The 20,170-nt window shown below is 55.8% G+C and overlaps 3 protein-coding genes across 10 annotated transcripts in view; 2 read left to right on the top strand and 1 right to left on the bottom strand.

The window, feature by feature from the left end:
* KYAT1 (kynurenine aminotransferase 1) overlaps positions 1-4,029 on the top strand; it is a 36,250-nt gene extending 32,221 nt beyond the window's left edge. For all 8 annotated transcript variants that reach the window (XM_013058651.2, XM_013058657.2, XM_013058656.2 and 5 more), the window contains 8 exons: positions 19-147; positions 1,618-1,738; positions 2,056-2,132; positions 2,272-2,361; positions 2,475-2,661; positions 2,752-2,831; positions 3,342-3,428; positions 3,533-4,029. In XM_013058651.2, the coding sequence (XP_012914105.1) occupies positions 19-147; positions 1,618-1,738; positions 2,056-2,132; positions 2,272-2,361; positions 2,475-2,661; positions 2,752-2,831; positions 3,342-3,428; positions 3,533-3,598 (837 nt within the window). In that variant the 3' untranslated portion in view covers positions 3,599-4,029. The remainder of the gene's footprint in view (positions 1-18; positions 148-1,617; positions 1,739-2,055; positions 2,133-2,271; positions 2,362-2,474; positions 2,662-2,751; positions 2,832-3,341; positions 3,429-3,532) is intronic.
* Positions 4,030-8,240: 4,211 nt separating this feature from the next.
* SPOUT1 (SPOUT domain containing methyltransferase 1) lies at positions 8,241-16,478 on the top strand. Its single transcript, XM_004757155.3, has 12 exons — positions 8,241-8,327; positions 8,883-8,928; positions 9,178-9,303; positions 10,900-11,059; positions 11,288-11,377; positions 11,497-11,546; positions 11,756-11,886; positions 13,578-13,650; positions 13,755-13,853; positions 14,381-14,483; positions 14,666-14,813; positions 15,692-16,478. Exons 1-12 carry the CDS (start codon positions 8,292-8,294, stop codon positions 15,758-15,760), a joined length of 1,131 nt encoding a protein of 376 aa, XP_004757212.1. The 5' UTR covers positions 8,241-8,291; the 3' UTR covers positions 15,761-16,478.
* ENDOG (endonuclease G) lies at positions 15,854-19,209 on the bottom strand. Its single transcript, XM_004757422.2, has 3 exons — positions 18,471-19,209; positions 17,411-17,520; positions 15,854-16,194 (listed from the first exon to the last, which is right to left on the bottom strand). Exons 1-3 carry the CDS (start codon positions 18,981-18,983, stop codon positions 15,912-15,914), a joined length of 906 nt encoding a protein of 301 aa, XP_004757479.2. The 5' UTR covers positions 18,984-19,209; the 3' UTR covers positions 15,854-15,911.
* Between the last annotated feature and the right edge of the window lie 961 nt (positions 19,210-20,170).

Here is a 20,170-nt window from a genome sequence, read left to right as displayed (position 1 = left end):
TTTCTTCTCCTCTCACAGAGCCCCACCCAGGACGGGGAACTGGATTCCGCCAGCAACTGGCAGCTGGACCCCACAGAGCTGGCCAGCAAGTTTACCTCTCGTACCAAAGCCCTAATCCTCAACACCCCCAACAACCCCGTGGGAAAGGTACCCGAGACACCACCCTCCAGGAACCCCTCCCGACTGCGTTCAGGTCCCTGCTGTGTTACTGATTTGCTGCATTGGGCCTCAGTTTCTTCATCTGTGAAATGGGAAGGCAACTTGTAATGAGCTCTGAGGACCGAGACTCCCCAAGGTCCCAGGGACAGGGGTGGGAATCCCCTTGGAAGGCAGAAGTGCTGGTTGCTGGAGCAGACTGGGTACCTCTGTGACCCCCGAGACCCTGGGAATGGTGACCTCACCTCTCGAAGTATTTTCTCATATGTCCAATGGGAACATGACAGAATTGACGCAGAGGGAAATCCAGCTGTCCAACTGGGTGTCTCTCCCTCATACGACCATTGCCCTTACAACACTCTGACCTCAGGTGTGGGGGGACCCCACACCCAGCAGTTCTACAACACCAGCTGGGGTAGCGTCAGATCCCATAGGTTAGGGCTAAGCCCCACGAGGCTGCCCGCCCTTCAGATGCCAGCCTGGCTATAAATTTGAAGTTCCCACCATACCCTCTTCGGTTCCTATTAATTTGCTGGCGCAGCTCTCAGAACTCAGGGAGATGCCACCTTCCACCTACTAGTTTATTAAGGAGTTGAGAAAGATACAGATGACAAAGGAGAAAACAGCCAGATGAAGAGATACACAGAACGAGGTCTGGGAGGGCCCCGAGGCCTGGGTGTGTTGCCCTCTCAGTAGATGGATATGTTTACCAGTCTGGAAGCCCTCGGAACCCTGTACTATTGGGATTTTATGGAGGCTTCCTCACATAGACATCATTAGTCCTTATAATTTTTTAAAGATTTTATTTATTTAAGAGAGCAAGTGCATGAGCCGGGGGAGGGGCAGAGGGGGAAGAAGAAAAGCAGACTTCCCACTGACCAGGGAGTGGGAGCCCGATACTGGGCTCGATCCCAGGACCCCAGCGTCATGACCTGAACTGAAGGTAGATGCTTAACCCACTGAGCCACCCAGGCGCCCCATGATTAATTATTATCAACTCCATTTCCAACCCCTCTGCTCTCTGTAGGATACAGGTAGGGCTGAAATTCCAATTTCAGTTTCTAATCATCGCTTGGTCATTCTGGTGACCAGCCCCGATGCCGGAGCTACGCAGGTGCCTGCCCAACGTCACCTCGTTAGAACAAAAAAGCACTTCTAGTGCTCTTTTCACTAAGGAATTTATGAGGGCTTTAGGAGCCCTGTTGTCAGGGGTCAAAGACCCAATATTAGTGCTCCTGTCAGTAAGACATTTACAAGGGTTGTAGGAGCTCTGTGCCTGGAGCCCCGGGGGCTGGGGGCAGAGACCAATGTGTTTATTTTCTATTAACTCGCAACAGACCTCCCAGGGTCAGTGTTGCAAGGGATTCGATAGAATGGGATGGAAAAGCCCTTAGCAGCCAACTCGGTGGTATCCGTTCATCTCCCTGAGGAGGTGTCTCTGTTTGGGGGTGGTCCCCACAGGTGTTCTCCAAGGCCGAGCTGGAGCTGGTGGCCAGCCTGTGTCAGCAGCATGACGTGATCTGCATCAGTGATGAGGTCTACCAGTGGCTGGTCTACGATGGTCACCAGCACATCAGCATCGGTGAGCCCTGCCCGCCTGGGGCCCATTCTTGCCCCTGGACATTGGAGGCAGGGCCCTGAGCCCAGTCTGGGAGTCCACACAGGCCCCGTGGTTAGGGCCTGTGTGACCTTGGGGCAGTGACTTAGCCTCTCAGAGAGCAGGAAGATGCAATGGCACTGCCCCCAGGGGTGGTCATGAACATGAGCCCAGGTGAGCCCCATAAATAGTTTAGGACCTAGCGGGGGCCGGGGTGCCCAGAGCCCGAGTGCGCGCCTGGGGCTTAGTCACCCCCCACCACCACCCCCGTCTGAGCAGTGTCTCTCTTTGGCCTTGGGCAGCCAGTCTCCCTGGCATGTGGGAGCGTACCCTGACCATTGGCAGCGCTGGTAAGAGCTTCAGCGCCACCGGCTGGAAGGTGAGTCGACGAGGGTTGGGGTACCATCGGGGTACCGCCTCCCCCCATGATCCGGGCCAGGCAAGGCTGCACTGGGAATTAGGAAAGGGGGTGGCCAGGCCCCAGAGGGCCTCACCCCCTCCCTGTATTCCCGGTCCAGGTGGGCTGGGCCCTGGGCCCGGACAGTCTCATGAAGCACCTGCGTACCGTCCACCAGAACACTATCTATCACTGTCCCACGCAGGGCCAGGTGAGGAGAGGCAGGGGATCCGGCCACGGGGGGAGAGGCACCACAGAGCCCGGGCCAACCTCCCTCCCTCTCCTGTCCGATTGGCCCGCCCCATACTTGCCCACCCTCCGCAGGCTGCCGTGGCCCAGAGCTTCCAGCACGAGCAACTGCACTTTGGCCAACCCAGCAGCTACTTCGTGCAGCTGCCGCAAGCCGTGCAGCGCTACCGGGACCACATGATTCGCAGTCTGCAGTCTGTGGGCCTGAAGCCCGTGGTCCCCCAGGGCAGCTACTTCCTCATCGCAGACATCTCAGACTTCAGTGAGCAGGACTGGCCAGGCCGGGCAGAGGCAGGGTGGGAGGGGGGTGGCTGGAGGCAGCTGGGGCTCAGCGTGGCTTCTGTCCTTCCAGAGACCCAGATGCCGGACTTGCCAGGCGATGCAGATGAGCCCTACGACAGACGCTTCGTCAAGTGGATGATCAGGAACAAGGTGGGCTGGGCTCGGCCAGGGTCCTGTGGGCGTTATTAGAAGCAAGGCCAGGCCCCCAGTCCAGCCCAGCCTCTGCTATCAGCGCTAGGACCAGTGTGCATCTCTGTCTGGAATTTGCAGAAAGATGCTGTGCGACTGGCAGGCATCCCTGGGTTCTCCGGGCCTTGGCCGGCTTGTCTGTAGGGTGTGGGGTTGGCGCATTGGTGCCCAGCTGGGTGGGCTCTGGGCTCTGACGTGGAGGTTGATTTCTCCTCTGTGTCTGCCCTAATCTAACACATGGCACGCCCCCGCCGCCTCCACCGCCCCCCCAGCCTTCGCCTCCCCTCTGTACACAGGGAGGGACTGGGAACCATGCTCTGCCATTCTTTTCCTCTGACCTTGACCCTGGGAGGTGTTGCACCCAAGCTAACTGTCCCTGCCCCGGGCCACGACAGGAAGCTCTCTGTCCCCCAGAGCCAGGGCCTGCCGTGCCGTGGGGAGGCTCTCAGATGTGGGCTTCCTCCTTCCTAGGGCTTGGCGGCCATCCCGGTCTCCGTCTTCTACAGCACCCCACATCGGAAGCAATTTGACCACTATGTCCGCTTCTGTTTTGTGAAGGTAAAGGACGGGGGTTTGGAGGGGAGAGAGGACCTCCGCCGGCTCCCCGTGGCCCACTGGTGCTGTGGGGGAGGGCGGGGTAGGACTGACCTGTGTTGGTGCAGGACGAGTCCACGCTCCAGGCCATGGACGAGAAGCTGCAGAAGTGGAAGGATGAGCTCAGGCCCTGACGTGGCCCCGCCTGGTTCCGGCTTGCTCAGTGCCTGCGTGTCAGCCCCTCCCAGGCTGGGCGTAGATAGAGCTCGGGGCTGCCTACTCTGCGACACAGGATGTCCCCCAGGGAAGAGCCCTCCTTCGGGGTCTTGGTGGGTTCTGGAGCGCTTCCCACAGGACCTATATGGGAAGGTGGACCTGACCCGGGCCTCTCCCTGCTCCTCCCTAGATCGGGTCACAGAGTCTTGGGTCCCCTCCTTGTGTGGGACTCAAGGGAACAGAGTCCAGCAGTGTCCTGGCCTTGAGTCCCAGCCCTGCTCTGGCTCCAGCCCAGGCTCCGGCATCCCTGCCTTTCCTTATCTGCTTAGGTAACCTCGGGAAGTGGCCTTTAGGCTCGAGTTCTCAAGCGAGTACTTTTCATCCATAATAAAGTTATAAGTTATTTACACTCTTATTAGTGGCTTCTCTGCTTCACACGGTGGTGCTGATGGCTGATGGGAACAGGGGCAGAGCGGAAGGCACCTCAGTGAAACTTAGATCCCAGCCCCTGTTAGCACAAATGTGTTTTGTGGAGTAAAACCAAGGCCCGAAGCAGGGCCTGGACGGGGATCTTGTCCGAAGTCACGGTTAGTGGTAAAACCCAGCCTAGAACCCAGGGCTCAGATGGGGGTTGTGACTGTGGCATGTTGTGCGTGTGTGCAGGAGGTGAGGGCCTCCACTTTGTGTCTGAAAAGGAAGACACGAACAGTCTCCTGTCTCACAGGGGGTCAGAGCGCAGGCCAGGAGGGTCAGGAAGTTTAGGCAGAAGGGGGAAGAAGTAGCTCATGCAATTGTGTACCTCCCTGTGTCCAGGGCCAAGATGCCCACCGCCTTGTTAAACAGACTTTTGAGAGGGGAGTTACTGTCTGCATTTACAGGTAGGCAAGCCACTTTGGAGGTGATGTGACTTGCCCAAAGCCATCTGGCTCACCTAGAAGCAGGTTTGTTCCCGGGGGTGGGCGTCTCTCTGGAAAGCAACAGTAACCCTGAATTCATTTGGAAGGTGGTGCTCGGGGCTTGAAGTCGTCCTAACGTTGCAGACCTATGTGTTTGCTCCTGTGAGCCTTTTAATTGGGGGAGCTGATGGCAACATGCAACATAATAGGGTGTATTTAGCGTTTGTCCCTGGTTGCTGGCACAGAGCTCCTAAAACCCTCGGAATTCGCTGAGAGATAGGACTGTCTTTTGTTTTTGTCTCTTTTTTTCCTTTTTAAAGATTTTATTTATTTACTTGAGAGGGAGAGAGAGATGAACAGGGGGTGGGGAGAGGGAGAAACAGGCTCCCTGTGGAGCAGGGAGCCAATCCGGGGCTCGATCCCAGGACCCTGTGATCATGAGCTGAGCCCCTGGCAGACGCTTAACCGACTGAGCCACCCAGGCGCCCCTGGGACTGTCTTTTGTACTCATAATGGGCCCCTATGTCAGTAGAGGGTCAGAGCTTTCGGTCCCAACTGCAGGCCCCGATGGAGGGGAAAGGGACTGAACATTGAGTTGTCACTTCCTTGGCCAATGATTTAAGCAATCGTACATATGGAATAAAACCCCACCTAAAAAACCCTGAATCAGTGAGGCTCGGGGAGCTTCTGGGTTGTCGAACACAGCAATGTGTGGGGAGGGTGATGCATCGGGAGAGGGCACAGAAGTTTGTGGACCTTCCTCCCCCAAAACCTCATTCTGTGCATCTCTCCCGTTGGGCTGTTCCTGCGTTGTATCCTTTATAATGAAAATGTGAGTACAGTACCTTCCTGAGTGCTGTGAATCATTTCATGGAATTACTGAGCTCCAGGGGAATGCTGGAAATGCCCCAATCTGGAAATGTCCCAATCTATCCTGGCATTTGAAATGGCGGGGGTGGGGAGGATGGTCTGGTGGGACTGAGCCCTTAACCTCTAGGATCTGCACCAATGGTCAGAATTGAACTGAAGTGTAGGACACCCACCTGGGGTCAGAGATTTACTGTTGGAGGGCACTCTGGGCTATGAACCCTCCCTTCCCTTCTAAACCAGGACTTGCTCCCACAGTTAACTCAAATTTATTTATTCTTTTTATTATATATATATTTTCTAAGATTTCATTTATTTGAGAGAGAGAAAGCGTGCAAGTGTGAGTGTGGGCATGCCTGAGCCAGGGGGAGGGCAGAGGGGGAGAGAGAAGCAGACTCCACTCTGAGCAGGGAGCCTGACCTGGGGGACCGAGGCTCAACTCCAAGACCTTGAGATCATGACCTGAGCCAAAGGAAGATGCTTAACCGACTGAGCCACCCAGGTGCCCCTCAGATTTACTAACATAAGAGAGAGCTTAGCTCATTCATGGCAGGCAGTAGTGCAAATGGTCTAGTCACTTCCAAAGCTAGTTTGGCAGTGTTTTACAAAGCTCATCACAGTCTTAACACCCCAATCCAGCAATCAGGCTCGCAGCTATTGACCCAAGTGAGCTGAAAATTCCTGTCCATGCAAAACCCTGCACATGAGTGGTTTTTTTTTTTTTTTTAAGATTTTATTTATTTATCGGGGTGGGGGGAGAGCGAGCGAGCACAGGCAGACAGAATGGCAGGCAGAGGCAGAGGGAGAAGCAGGCTCCTTGCCGAGCAAGGAGCCCGATGTGGGACTCGATCCCAGGACGCTGGGATCATGACCTGAGCCGAAGGCAGCTGCTTAACCAACTGAGCCACCCAGGCATCCCTGCACATGAGTGTTTATAGCAGCTTTATTCATAACTGGGATCAATCAGATATCCTTCAAATGGTGACTGGATAAACAAGCTTTGGCATATCCCTGCAATGGAATAGTATTGAGCAATGGGAAGAAATGAACTATCAAGTCATGAAAAATCATGGGAGAAACTGAAATGCAAATTGCTTAATGAAAGGGTGTATGAAAAGGCTACATGCTTTCTGGGGGCGCCTTTCTAGGGCTCCATTGGTAGAGCCGGTAACTCTTGATTTCAGGATTGTGGGTTGAGCCCCACCATGGGTGTAGAGCTTATTTAAAATAAGTAATTAAAAATGAATAAATGGGGGCACCTGTGTGGCTCAGTGGGTTAGGCCTCTGCCTTCGGCTTAGGTCATGATCCCAGGGTCATGGGATTGAGCCCCCCATTAGGCTCTCTGCTCATCAGGGAGCCTGCTTCCCCCTCTCTCTCTGCCTGCCTTTCTGCCTACTTGTGATCTCTCTCTCTGTAAATAAATAAATACAATCTTGAAAAAATAAATAAAAAATAAAAATGAATAAATAAAAAGGCGACATACTTAGATTCCAACTATATGCCATTCTGGGAAAGACAAAACTAAAGAGATGGTAAAAAAAAGATTAGTGATTGCCAGGGGCTTGGAAGAGGGTAGGAGGAACACAGGATTTTTAGGGTAGTGGACTTATTTTGTACCGTACTGTGACGGTAGACACCTGATATTATGTCTTTGCCAAAACCTGCAGAATGTACAACACAAAGAAAGAACCCTAATGTAAATTATGGACTTTAGTTAATAACACTGTATCAACATTGGTTCATCAACTACAGTAAACCTACACAGTAAGGCAAAATGTTGAGGGTGGGGGGAAATGAGTAGGGGAGAAGGGGTATATGGGAACTCTGTACTATGTGCTCAATTTTTGATAAACCTAAATCTGTTCTAAAAAAATAAAGTCTAAGGGCACCTGGGTGGCTCAGTGGATTAAAGCCTCTGCTTTCAGCTCAGGTCATGATCTCAGGGTTCTGGGATGGAGCCCCGCATTGGGCTCTCTGCTCAGCAGGGAGCCTGCTTCCACCTCTCTCTCTGTCTGCCTCTCTGCCTACTTGTGATCTCTGCCTGTCAAATAAATAAATAAAATCTTAAAAAAAATAAAGTCTATTAATTAAAAGAGAGCAAATGAATGCATCTATTAAAAAAAAAAAAAAAACTGGATTCGGGGCGCCTGGGTGGCTCAGTGGGTTAAGGCCTCTGCCTTCGGCTCAGGTCATGGTCCCGCGTCCTGGGATCAAGCCTGGCGTCGGGCTCTCTGCTCAGCAGGGAGCCTGCTTCCTCCTCTCTCTCTGCCTGCTTGCGATCTCTATCAAATAAAATAAATGAAATCTTTAAAAAAATTAAAATTAGGGACGCCTGGGTGGCTCAGTGGATTAAGCCTCTGCCTTGGGCTCAGGTCATGATCTCGGGGTCCTGGAATCAAGCCCCACATCGGGCTCTCTCCTCGTCAGGGAGCCTGCTTCCTCCCTCTCTCTGCCTGTCTCTCTGCCTACTTGTGATCTCTGTCAAATAAATGAATAAAATCTTATAAAAAATTTAAAATTAAAATTAAAAAACTCGATTAAATTCTAAGATCATTTCCAGCTCTGAATCACACTTCAGCTCTGGGCCTCAGGGTCCCCACGTAAAATAAAATCGAGCTGAGTTTTAAGTGTCGCGCTCGTGTGGAATCGGAGGGCGGCTCTCCGGTCGTCCAAGGATCCGGGACAGTACTGCACAAGTTGCCCTTTGGACCCCCGAAGCCTGCGACAAGACCCCTCCCCGGCTCGAGCCCCACTGCCTGCGAGTCCCAGGCCACGCGCTCGCAAAGCCTCCGGACGCCTAGCCACGCCCCCGCACGGCATTGGCTCTCCGATTGGACGGCTCGGAGGCGGTGTGGCCGGAAGGGGTGAGTCTGATTGGCAGGGCGTGGCCGACAGTGTGCGACGAACATGGCGGAGCGCGTGAAGAAGCGACCCTGCGGCCCGGTAAGTGGCTGGAGCTGGGGTCTCGGGCAGGACAGGGGGGTGGGGGCGCGAGAACGGAACGTGTTGGGGCCCGTGGCGGGGCCAGGCCGAGCCTCCCGCTCCCTGCTCGTCGCTGATCCGAGGCCGGGAGCCCCGAGGTGCCGCATGCTGGTGGCCGCGTGCGCTCCTGCCGGGGTAGGAACAGGAGGTAGGTGCCAGGGTCCGAGCCAGGGCTGGGACAGCCTCAGGTAACCCTTGCGGCTACTCCGACCGAGGCTTGGATTCAGGGGGTGGGACCCTGCCCGCCCTCTCGAGCCCTTCCGTGGCGCATCTCCTCTGACAACCAGGGCGGCAGTAGGCAGGTCTCCCCCTGAGCTTCAGTGTCCTCTTCTCTCCTGTCAGACGCGATTCAACAACTTGAGGGCCTGCAGAGTGTCAGACTCAGTCCTACTCTGCCAGCCGCGGCAGTGTGGGGGCGTTCCGTGGTTTCCTCACTACCCCCGTTGATAGGCAGGACCCTCTCCCAGCCGTGATCATTCAGCCTCAATCCTATACCTCTTCCGAGTCCTGCTCTAGGGTGAACATGGCCAAAGAGTCGAGTGGCGAAAATGGAAGCAGCAGAGTAAGTAAAGGGCTGGAGGGGAGGGGATCTGTTTAGCCTTGGCCGAGGGCGCTGCCCAACCTGGGGAGAGCCTTCGGGTTTGTCCCTCTGGGTCGCCCAGCACCCAAAGCGGGAAAGGAAGGGCTCACTAAGCAACGCTGGAGAGCCCAGGCTGACCTTCCCGGGAGGGCACCATCTCCAGGACTGCTCCATGTCCTTCTCCCTCCAAGTCCCTCTCCCCTCTACCAATCCAAGTGTCCTCTTCTCCAGAGAAAGAGGAGAAAAAGAAGTGGAAAGATCTCAAGCTGATGAAAAAACTGGAGCGGCAGCGGGCACAGGAGGAACAGGCAAAGCTCCAGCGGGAAGAAGAGGCAGCTGCACAGAGGGAGGACCAGGGTGAGCAGGCTGGGTCGTGGGCAGGGAAGAGAATGTCATATCTGGAAGAGTTGTTAGAGACCAGTGGGTCCCCAGGGAGAAACTGAGGCCCAGAGAATGGGAAAACCTGAGTCCTAACCTCATACTTAGTTAGATTTCAGTCTTTTGGAGCCTAAACATCACATATCATAACTTTACACCTCCAGAAATCATCATCATAATGACAGATATATATATTTTTTTTCTTTTTTTTAAAGATTTTATTTATTTATTTGACAGGCAGTGATCACAAGTAGGCAGAGAGAGAGAGGTGGAAGCAAGGCCCCTGCTGAGCAGAGAGCCTGATTCGGTGGTTGATCCCGAGACCCCAGGATCATGACCTGAGCTGAAGGCAGAGGATTTAACCCACTGAGCCACCCAGGCAACCCCTATTTTTTTTTACCCCTATTTTTTTTTTTTACTTTTTATTGAGCATTTTCTGTGTGCTTTAATTGAATTTTTCATTTACTTATTTTGATTCTCTTTTTTAAGGAAGCTCTACACCCAGCATGAGGCTTGAATTCACAACCCTGAGATCAAGAGTTTCATGCTCTATCAACTAAGCCAGCCAGGCACCCCTTATTTTGATTATAATAAGAGTTTGCCTTTTTTTTTCTCTTGTTAAATAATACCTGTTCAAAACAGCCCCCCTCCCGAAAATGCAGAATACTGTAAAAAAGAAAAATCCCAGCAAACCTGGCAGTGTAAGTTTTTCCAGATGTTATGTTATATCAAATCATAGATACGTATGCAGAGAATATGTAGATACAGTTTTACAGAAGTGAGACCACTTTATCCATTAGCTTCTGGACGTGGTTTTTCTCATTCCACATTGTGCCCTGTGTGTTCTTCCACATCAGTACATCTGGATCTACCCTAACAAATTGTATCTTTTCTCCTTGTCTAGACTCAAACCTCAGGACGGTTAGGGTGTCATAATGTGCCTTCTAAGCCCATTGGTTACCAGTGATGATGGTGACAGTGGGGACAGAAACCGCATGTGAGCTGTTTCAGACACCAAGGAAATGTTTCCTGAGTGTTCCCTTATGTGGCTCCCTTTGGGCGACTCTGGGAGGGAGAATATGGTGATCTCCCTGGAGTTAAACAGCCTAAACCCAGATCTCAGCTGTCTTGCCTTTTGTGTGACCTTGGGCCACATGTTTGATCTCTCTGGGTCCCACCTCTCAATGGGGATCATAGTAATAGTTCTTAGGGTTATGGGGTGAATGCATACAGAAAAGGTCTAATAATATTAGTTCTTTTTATTATCCCCATTTGCCAGCTGGAGAACCAAGGGAATAACGGGCAGAGATAGCATATGAACTTGGCCAGTGCCTCTAACCACTCTCCAGCCTTGCCCAGTGGTGTGCCCTGCTCACAGGAGCCTTGGGGACCACAAGGTCCATTTTCCTCCTGGGTAGATTGAGGCCTGGAAAGAGGAGTTGGATCTATTTTGCTGGCCTCAAAATTCCTCCCAGGGGGAAAGTTCTGTAACTCTGGGCTCTGGGATTAGAGGGAGGGAGGGAAAGCTCAGCCCTAGCCTCTCAGACTGACCATGAATGCCCTTCCACTTCCCAGGTCGGCCCTATACCCTGAGCGTGGCCCTGCCCGGCTCTATCCTGGACAATGCCCAGTCACCAGAACTTCGCACCTACCTGGCTGGCCAGATCGCCAGGGCCTGCACCATCTTCTGTGTGGATGAGATTGTAGTGTTCGATGAAGAAGGCCAGGATGCCAAGTGAGGGGCCATCCAACAGTGCATGGGTCCTCAGCAAGGAGGGAGGGCCTGCTAGGATTGACTTTGCTTGGTCCTTGTCGCTGCCTACCTGCCTGGGCTGAGAACACTGTCCCTGGTGAATCTGGTGGGAAAAGTCACAAAGCAGGGGCACTGCAAGGGTCAGGTTGGGTAGAGGAACTCTCGAAGGGACCACAGTAGGCTCTGGAAACCCTGTCTTTCTCTTTCCAGGACCGTGGAGGGAGAATTCAGGGGAGTCGGCAAGAAAGGGCAGGCGTGCGTGCAGCTTGCTCGGATCCTGCAGTACCTGGAGTGTCCACAGTGAGGGCGTGAAGGGCGGACTTCCCTGAACTTGACAGGGACGGGCAGGGTGGTCGAGGTGCAGGTCAGGCAGGGGCAGCCTCCCCCACAAACTTCCTGAGGTCCATGTTCTTTACTAGGTACCTAAGAAAGGCGTTCTTCCCCAAGCATCAGGATCTCCAGTTTGCAGGTAAGGCTGCAAGGGGGTACTGACCCCCATTTCTCAGGGTTCATCTCCCAGACCCTGAGAAATGGCTGCGCAGTTGAGAAAACTGGCCCAGGCAGGGCAAGGCCTGTGCCTGGTGGAGAGTGGCAGGTCTGTGGCAGGCCTGAAACTTGGACCGGGCCTCCAGTGTTCCTGCCATACCACTAGGTGCCTTTGCGTCTCCCAACACACAGGGCTTCTGAACCCCTTGGACAGCCCTCACCACATGCGTCAGGATGAGGAGTCCGAGTTCAGAGAAGGCATCGTGGTGGACCGGCCCACCCGGCCAGGCCATGGGTCCTTTGTCAACTGTGGCATGAAGAAGGTAGGGATGGGGAGAGCAGGCTGGGACATACGTTCTGGACACGCGGCGGCCACAGAGGGCAAGCAGGGTCTAGGGAGCCCTGGACCCAGGCATCTGTGCCTGCAGTTCACCCATGATGTAGATTTGGGCCAAAGAAGTGCTCCCAAACAGGGGTTGGTAGCTAAAGCCTAGAGCAAATGTACTGTTTCTTTTCTTTTCTTTTCTTTTCTTTTTTAAAGATTTTATTTATTTATTTGACAGAGAGAGATCACAGTAGACAGAGAGGCAGGCAGAGAGAGAGAGAGGAGGAAGCAGGCTCCCTGCCGAGCAGAGAGCCCGATGCGGGACTCGACCCCAGGACCCTGAGATCATGACCCGAGCCGAAGGCAGTGGCTCAATCCACTGAGCCACCCAGGCGCCCCCCAAATGTACTGTTTCTTAAAAAGTAAATGAACAGAAGGTAGTCCTCATGCTTAGACCCAAAACACCCCAACCAAAACCCTATAGAAATAAGTTCAGAATCCCTCTGGGGCAGCTCTGTCAGGACGCAGAGCCACACTGGGATTGGCGCCTTCGTCTGCCACCTGCTTACTCTCAAATCTTCTGGAGTCGAGACAGAAACCCTTCCAGGTGGACGGTCCCCTCCCCTCAAAAAGCAGACCAGCAATGACAGGCTAAATGCAGACCAGGATGACCTAGACCAAGACCCAGACGAAAGGAGAAAACAGGAGAGAGAAACCTCAGAAGGGAAAGAAAGTGCCCTATCCTGAATTCAGAGTTGGCACGAAACACAGACATTGGTTGTCATTCGTCACAGACAATTGACCCCACACCGGGCCCAGGGCTGTGTCACAGGGGCTGTTTATGGAGGGTTTGCTCTTTGATGGAGGAGAGAACCGAGGCTCGCAGAGGTTAAGTGGCTGCGCAAACTGCTGTAGCTAGGAAGTGGCATAGCCACATGTGTTCAAAACAGAAGACTGGGATTTCATCTCGTGAACTATTTCCTGCTCTGTGCCAGGCCCAGAGCATTTATCTTTGTGGTAGTGTGTGTGGTAGTGTGGTAGTGTGTCTTGTGGTAGTTGTTTTGCAAGAATGGTCTCTTTTTTTTTTTAAAGATTTTATTTATTTATTTGACAGAGAGAGATTACATGTAGGCAGAGAGACAGGCAGAGAGAGAGAGGAGGAAGCAGGCTCCCTGCTGAGCAGAGAGCCCGATGTGGGACTCGATCCCAGGACTCTGGGATCATGACCCGAGCCGAAGGCAGCGGCTTAACCCACTGAGCCACCCAGGCGCCCCGAATGGTCTCTTTTTTTAAAGATTTATTTATTTGAAAGAGAGAGAGAGCCTACTCCTGATCATGTGGGGGGTGGGCAGGGCAGAGGGAGAGGGAGAGAGTCTTGAAGCAGACTCAATCCACACTAAGTGCTGAGTCCCACTTGGGACTCGATCCCAGGACTCTGAGATCTTGCGCTTGAGTGGAAATCCAGAGTTGGCCCCTTAACCGACTGAGCCACCCAGGCACACCACAAATGGTCTCTTGAGAGCAGGCCTGGCCCAGGTGTCAGAGAAAGGGGACAAAGGACCCCTTTGACCTGGACCCCTCGGGTACCTTGCCAGCTGCCCAGATCCCCCTGCCCCCAGCATCTGGGAGAACAGGGACACCTGCTGGCCCTCTGGGGAATAGCACCCATTTCTCCTGGCTTCTCCCCAGGAGGTGAAGATTGACAAGAACTTGGAGCCTGGACTTCGGGTAACGGTCCAGCTGAACCAGAAACAGCTCCCAGGTATCTGGAAACCTCCCAGCCTGGCCAGCCGGAGGGCTCAGAGCCGCCTCCTGCTACGCCTTGTCCCTTGCCCCATCTTCACAGCCTCTCCACTTCCTCTTCAGAAAGCAAGACCTACCGGGGAAAAGTCGTGTCGTCGCAGGACCCTCGCACCAAAGCCGGTCTGTACTGGGGCTACACAGTCCGACTGGCCTCCTGCCTCAGTAAGTGCAGCGCTTCCTCCTTTGAAGAGCTGACCCTCTCTGGGAGGCCACAGAGAACCTTGCCTGACACAAAAGGCAGACCAGGGTCCTTGTCCTTCTACATTACTGTGTGTCCTTAGGCAAATGCCTTCCCTTTTCTGGGCCTTGATCTTCCTGACTGTGCTGCTTGGAATACCGTAAAGGACTCCTGAGAAAAGGGTCGTTCGTGATCACTAGAAATGTCTGCCGTGGGGTTGGGAATGGAACAAAAGGACCAGATGGGTATAGGGTGTAATACGTGGTCTCAGATCTCCTGCCCACCCATCTTCTGCTTTGTGTCCCCCGTCTAGCACAGGTGTGGTTTCTCCCTCCTGAGTCGCAGACGTCTCAGGAATGGTGGATGTGTGTTGTGTGGCTGGGTGTGGCTCCCTTACCTGAGTCCCCTTCTCCGGCCCAAACCCTCCCACACTCCCCAAGTACGTAGATACACGTAGCCCAGTGGCTGTGGCATTGGAGCAGGACCCCCAGTGACCTGGTTTCTCCCCTAGGTGCTGTGTTTGCTGAGGCCCCCTTCCAAGACGGGTATGACCTGACCATTGGGACGTCAGAGAGAGGCTCGGATGTGACCTCTGCCCAGCTTCCCAGCTTCAGGTGGGTACAGCCTGGGGCAAGGACCAGGGTAGCGGGAGTGGAGCCGGAAACAAGTCTGGTGGGGGGCAGAGCTGTACAGACAGGGCCCCTACTGTGTCCCAGGAGTTGGGGGCTGAAGGCCCTCGTTAGCTAGATTCGGTGTGGCCCGGTGAGCAGTGACCGATTCCCTCCTGTGGTGCCAGGCATGCTCTCGTGGTGTTTGGGGGCCTCCAGGGGCTGGAAGCTGGAGTGGAGGCTGACCCCAACCTAGAGGTGGCTGAACCCAGCGTCCTCTTCGATCTGTATGTCAACACCTGTCCTAGCCAGGGCAGCCGCACCATCCGCACTGAGGTGAGCCTGCCTGCCTCCCGCTCCTGCCCCAGGCTGCTCTCAGGGTTCTGCTGCCAGCCAGGGTCTGTCCCAGCAGGGGTGGTATCGAGCCAGCCTTCCCTGGAGATGGTTTCCTGACAGCCTCAGCCTCGCACCATTGTGAATTCCAGCAGGGATAGTGTAGGGGTGAGCTGGGCGTCCAGAATCCTGGGTGCGGTTGCCCACCCAGCTGTTCCCAGGCTGGGTGACCCAGGAGACCCTGGCCGTCCCAGCTCTGGGCCTGTTTCCCTAGCTGTATGCTCAGTGTTCCACTTCCTCACACGTGACCATGGTGGGCAGGGCAGCCCTCCACACTGGGCCTCACTGGCCCCTCAGTGCTGTGGGGGGTAGTATGCAGCCAGCTCTGGGAGACTCAGTCCTGGGAGGTCTGCATGCTAGAGGCCCTTGGCTTCCAGTAGTCTCCAAGGGAGGACTACACAGGTGGACTGCTCCAGTCTGTCCCTGAGGGCACACCCTACCAGCAGGAACCCCTAAACCCACCCTGTCCTGTGGGCTGAGAACTTCCCTAATCCTGACCCTGACCTTGACTGTGAAAGGTAGGTATTATCATATCAGGAACACATTTACAGAGGGGAAGAGTGAGAAGCAGAGAGGCAAGGCCCTTCCGGCGGGGGTGGGGGGAGTGGGGTGGGGGTAAGGCATGCAGCCAGCCCGCAGCAGATGGGCAGGATGGGGGGGAGCTTGTTCTTAACTTCTCTGGGGCCATGCAGAGGGCAGCGTGCCCCTGGCGGTGGGTCCCGGACAGTCGAGCCCTGCGAGGTTGGCAGGGTGGGTGAGGCTGGCAGCCAGGCACCTGGCAGCCTCCCGACCCCAGCCCGTGGCCGCACTTCCCCCTCCAGGAGGCCATCCTCATCTCTCTGGCCGCCCTGCAGCCTGGCCTCACCCAGGCGGGCGCCCGGCCCAGCTGAAGGTGCCATCAGGCAGAAGACAGCAAGGCAAGCAGGAGGGAAGCTAAAGGCTCCTGAGGGTCCCCTGGGACAGACACAGCCAGGACTTCTGTCTCCAAAAATCACCACCTTTAATGCGACCCAGCACCCCCAGTCCGGCGGGGTACAGCCTTCACTTGCAGCCTGCAGTGATGGCCTTGACGCTGCCTGCCCGCGCCAGAATATTTGGCACAAAGAGCAGCCCCGACGCCCGTTCGATGCTCTCAATGGGCACCAGGAAGCGTTCTAGCGGGACGGCCTCGTCCACGGGGGCGTTGGGCATCACGTAGGAGCGCAGTTCGATTTGCCCGCCTGCTGCCTCCAGGATCAGTACCTTGAAGAAGTGGGTGGGCACTGCCACGTGGTTCTTGCCGATGACCTGGTACTTCACATAGGACTTCCCATCAGCCTCCGTCCTGCGGGCAGAGCGGGGCACACGTGGCCTTTCTGAGCTCCCAAGGGGTCTGGTCGGACCAGAGGCTGCACCTCCAGGAAGCCTTCCCTGACCTGACTTGCACCTGACTTGCACCTTGTGTCAGCCCGTAGCACTGCCCCCTCAGCAGGAGGCGTCCATGCCCTTCCTGGCTCCCCCAGGAGGCAGGAGGTGCTCCCTGCTGGGTAGACACACCCTTCCCCTGTTTTCCTCAGGCCCAGCAACAGGTCAGCAGGGTGGGGGTGGCAATAAATGCTGTTAAGAGAACCAGGCCTCGTGGGCATTCACCTTCATTCGTGCAGACCCGGGAGTTCCGGTCTGCCTCCCCTGTGGAGGGTGGGCACCAAGTGGGCTAGACCCTGAATTCCCAGTGCACTGGGCCTGGGGCGTGCACTGGGCCTGGGGCCCAGATCACGGGACGGAGGACTTCCCATCCTCCCCTTAGCAGAGCCTACTCCTTCCAGCAGGCCGCAGGAGGCACTTGCTAATGATCGGTGCCTCGGTCAGCCCGTGCCAAGCGCCTACTGCAATGACCCCCATCCCCCCTTTGACCCCTAAGCAGCCACGAGGGAGGGAATGGCTATTATGCCCACTTTCCAGGGTCCTTTGCCCATGGCACCCAGAGACCAGGTGTCAGGGCCTGGGTTCCATCTGAAGCCTGTGGACTCCAGGGCTGATGGCTTCCCTTTGCCTCCCCAGTCTGTCTTCAGTGGGCAGAAAACTCACTGAGCATGCCCAGGGGAGCTCGATCCCTTCTACCTCGGAGGTGGGGCTGCAGAGGGACAAGAGTGAAGACTCGGGATCAGGGAGATGGAGGTCAAACCCTGGCTTCGGGAGAAGGGTGAGGAGGGTTGTTCCAAGTAGAGGAGACTGAAAGCAAGAGCCTGGTGCAAGGCTTTCTATCTGGACAGAAGGGGAGTCAGGAGCACATGGCAAGAGGTGAGGAGAGAGGAACAGAGGCAGGTTTGGGGCCTGCTGCCAGGGGCAGAAGAGACCATCTTGGCGGGTATCCCATAGGCCTCTAGCTATAGAAGTGCAGGGGACGGACACCCTTGGCAAGAAACCAGATGATGTGACTTGGGACTGCAGGTGGACCCAGAAGCTGAGGCGGGCCTGGAGGGTGAGTGGCAGGAGGAGGCCTCAGGTGAATGGTAGGCCCTGGCATCCCCAGTGCCCCCCACCCCAAGTTCTAGCCTTACCTGGGCAGGAAGAGCGGCCCTGTGCATACGTAGACATTTTGGTAGGTGCGGGTCAGGCTGCGGCTGTACTTCTCCAGGTTGTTCCAGGCATTCTGGTTGAGATGGGGCACCTGGTTGAAGAAGTGGGGCTCAGACTGTCAGATGTTAAGGCAATGGGTTCAAGGAAGGAGAGACCCCTTTAGGCCACCTGGCCATGAGGGTGGAGCCGAACAGAGCTCAGGGGGTGCTAGCCTGCCCCCAGACGGAATGGGAGGACTAACATCCCAGGCCTCAAAACAGCTTCTCGGGTCCAAAAAGCCACACCAAGGAAAGAAAGAGGCACGTCTCCCTCTTCAGAGAGAGTAACAAGCTCCCCGTGCCCATCCCCAGGGGCCCATGGGAAGGCGCCTTGCCAGCCCTACCCTCTCCTTTTTGAACCTTATGCAGATCCCAGCTGAACTCCTGGGTCTGCTCTTGAGCTCTCCTGTTGTGTCAAGTCAAATGGGCAGGGAACTGTGACACTGGGAGCGCAAAAGTCAGATGGCAGACTCAGACCCCCTGGGCCTTATCCAGAGCCCAAGTCAAGCCTCCAGGCCCTACTTGAACAGGGCCTGAAAGAGGGCACACAGTGACTGCTAACAGCTGGCTTTGCAAATGAACTTCCTCTGACTCCTGGGAGGCAAGGCAGGGTAGTAGGGACAATGGCTCAGGGTCCTCTAGACAGACGGCCCGAGTTTTCTGCTGTGTGACAATGGGCCAGTCCCTTTGCCTCTCTGTGCCTCAGTTCCCTGCTGAATGCCTGCCAAGGGCCGGGAAGTGTGCTCAGTACATTGTACGCATTGTCTTCGGTTCCTTGGCGCTGCAAGGAAACTGAAGCTCAGGGAGGTGCCCGGAGGCCCACAGTTAAGGTCGGACTGCGGAGCGGGTGCTGGGTGGCCCGGTGTTCAGTGCCTCCCGCCAGGGGCGCGCGGACTGAGCAGCCAAGCGCCTGAGCCGCAGCGCGCGCTCGGCAGCTTCCCCGCTCCGCGCAGCGCAAGCCGAGGCTCCGAGAGTCTTTGAGGGGCCGGGGCGCGGCCGCTACCTGGGGCGCGACGTTGCTCAGGTAGAAGGTGTCCTCCATGGCCTTCTGGCTCCAGCGGTGGTTGGCGGCGGCGGCGAGGTGGCCGCGGTCGAAGCCACTGCCGCGGTAGTCGGCGTTGGTGGCGCGGTGGTACGCGTGCACCGAATCGTCCTCGCGGAAGTCGCACGAGCTGCGGTCGCCGTCGCCACGGAGCCGCTCGGGCCGCAGCTGCTCGACCACCCAGAGCGCGCAGCGGGTGCGCGGGTCGTAGCACAGCACGTACGACTCGCGGCTCTTGAGCTGCGCCAGCCCCGGCAGCCCGTACTTGGCCAGCTCGCCGGTGCCCACCGGGGCCCCGGGCTTCGCGGGCACGGCGGGCAGCTCGGCTGCCGCGGCCACGGGCAGCACGGGCAGCCGGCCCAGCAGCCCCGGCGCCTCCCGCGCGTCCGGCCGCCGTCGGCGCCTCCAGCTCTCGGCGGCCGCGCCCAGCCCCGCGCCCAGCGCCAGGGTCAGGCCTGCCCGCAGCGCTTGCATGGCGGAGAGCGCGGCCGGAGCGGAGGCTGAGAGCGGCCCGCTGCGCCGGGGGAACGCCGCGACCTCCGGCGGCCGACCGCCAGGCTCTTAAAGGGGCCGCGCCGGTCTACGGGGCCCACCGCGGGAAGGAGGCCGGATAGGGGCGCGAGAGGGTGGGATCCTCGTCGTTTCCATTCACGGACGCTTTGAAAATCTAGGGAGCCCCAAGAGAATGGGTCAGGACTGGCGCCGAGCGAATGTCCCGGAGCCCTTTCTTTGCCCTTTTAAGACGCGCGCCGCGAGAGAGGGGGCGGGACCGTGCGGGCGTATCCCCTCGCTCCTGGTTCGTGACTGGCTGCCACCGCCCCGCCCCGCCCGCCCCTCACCCGACAGCACCCCGACCTCCGCGCGGCCGAGTTCTGACTTAGGCGCGCTGAGAAGTCTCAGGCACTGATCTAATCCGCTTCCACTACTTGACTTAACCTTCAGAAGAACCTCGAGAGGAAGTTCCTACTTGGCAAAACAAGCGAACAAGGACAAGACCCCAGGTCTGTCTGACACCAAAATCTACCCTCCTACCCACTACACCGTACGTCAAAAGTTCTAGGACATAGGCAAATCCGAGCAACAGGACAAGGATGCAGGCGGCTGGGGAATGGCTGGTTGGGTGGGAAACCGGCACGATTCTAGAACACAGCCTTGCAGTATGTTTAACAGCCCTAAAAGGTTCATACCTTTCAACCTACTTAGAGAGCTGCGCCTGGGAAAATGAATCCGGAACGCTAGGATTTTAAACGCGGCAGTATTACTCCTAATGGAGGGTGAACTAAGCAAAATACCCCAAGTAGAGGCTGGACTCATTCTTTAGTCTTTGGGAATACTATATAGCCCGCAAATATCAGCAACTTGCTTACCACCTAACCTCAGGGATGAGACAGTACGCAAAATTTTATCAAGAAAACGACAATGATAAAGCAAAGACTAACATGTTCTCAGTGATTTTCTCTAGATTGTGGGCAGTCCGGATTGTATTTACTTGAATTCCAAAATTCTGTCAATCTCAAAAATAACTTGCTGTGTGATCGAGTGTGAAGTACCTCCTTCCCTAGCCCACTGGCCCTTCGTTGGCAGGTGCAAATTGCAATTGTTGAATGAGAAGACTTGAATGGGCTCTTCAACAAGAATTTCCCCGCCTTTTCTTTGCCCAC

This window comes from Mustela putorius, unplaced genomic scaffold, assembly GCF_011764305.1.
Source record: "Mustela putorius furo isolate JIRA1106 unplaced genomic scaffold, ASM1176430v1.1 tig00000596_pilon_pilon_pilon, whole genome shotgun sequence".
Classification (NCBI taxonomy): domain Eukaryota; kingdom Metazoa; phylum Chordata; class Mammalia; order Carnivora; family Mustelidae; genus Mustela; species Mustela putorius.
Note: the sequence above shows the minus strand (reverse complement) of the source record. Positions and strands in the feature narration are given on the sequence as shown.

Bases quoted from the DNA above. Each gene is read 5' to 3' on its own strand.
- SPOUT1 (XM_004757155.3), top strand. From the start codon at position 8,292: ATGGCGGAGCGCGTGAAGAAGCGACCCTGCGGCCCG. The intron at 11,378-11,496 runs GTGAGGGCGTGA...GTTCTTTACTAG, and splicing joins CAGTACCTGGAGTGTCCACA to GTACCTAAGAAAGGCGTTCT. The intron at 11,547-11,755 runs GTAAGGCTGCAA...CCCAACACACAG, and splicing joins TCAGGATCTCCAGTTTGCAG to GGCTTCTGAACCCCTTGGAC.
- ENDOG (XM_004757422.2), bottom strand. From the start codon at position 18,983: ATGCAAGCGCTGCGGGCAGGCCTGACCCTGGCGCTGGGCGCGGGGCTG. The intron at 17,521-18,470 runs GTAGCGGCCGCG...TTCTTCAACCAG, and splicing joins TGAGCAACGTCGCGCCCCAG to GTGCCCCATCTCAACCAGAA. The intron at 16,195-17,410 runs GTAAGGCTAGAA...CTCTGCCCGCAG, and splicing joins GGGCCGCTCTTCCTGCCCAG to GACGGAGGCTGATGGGAAGT.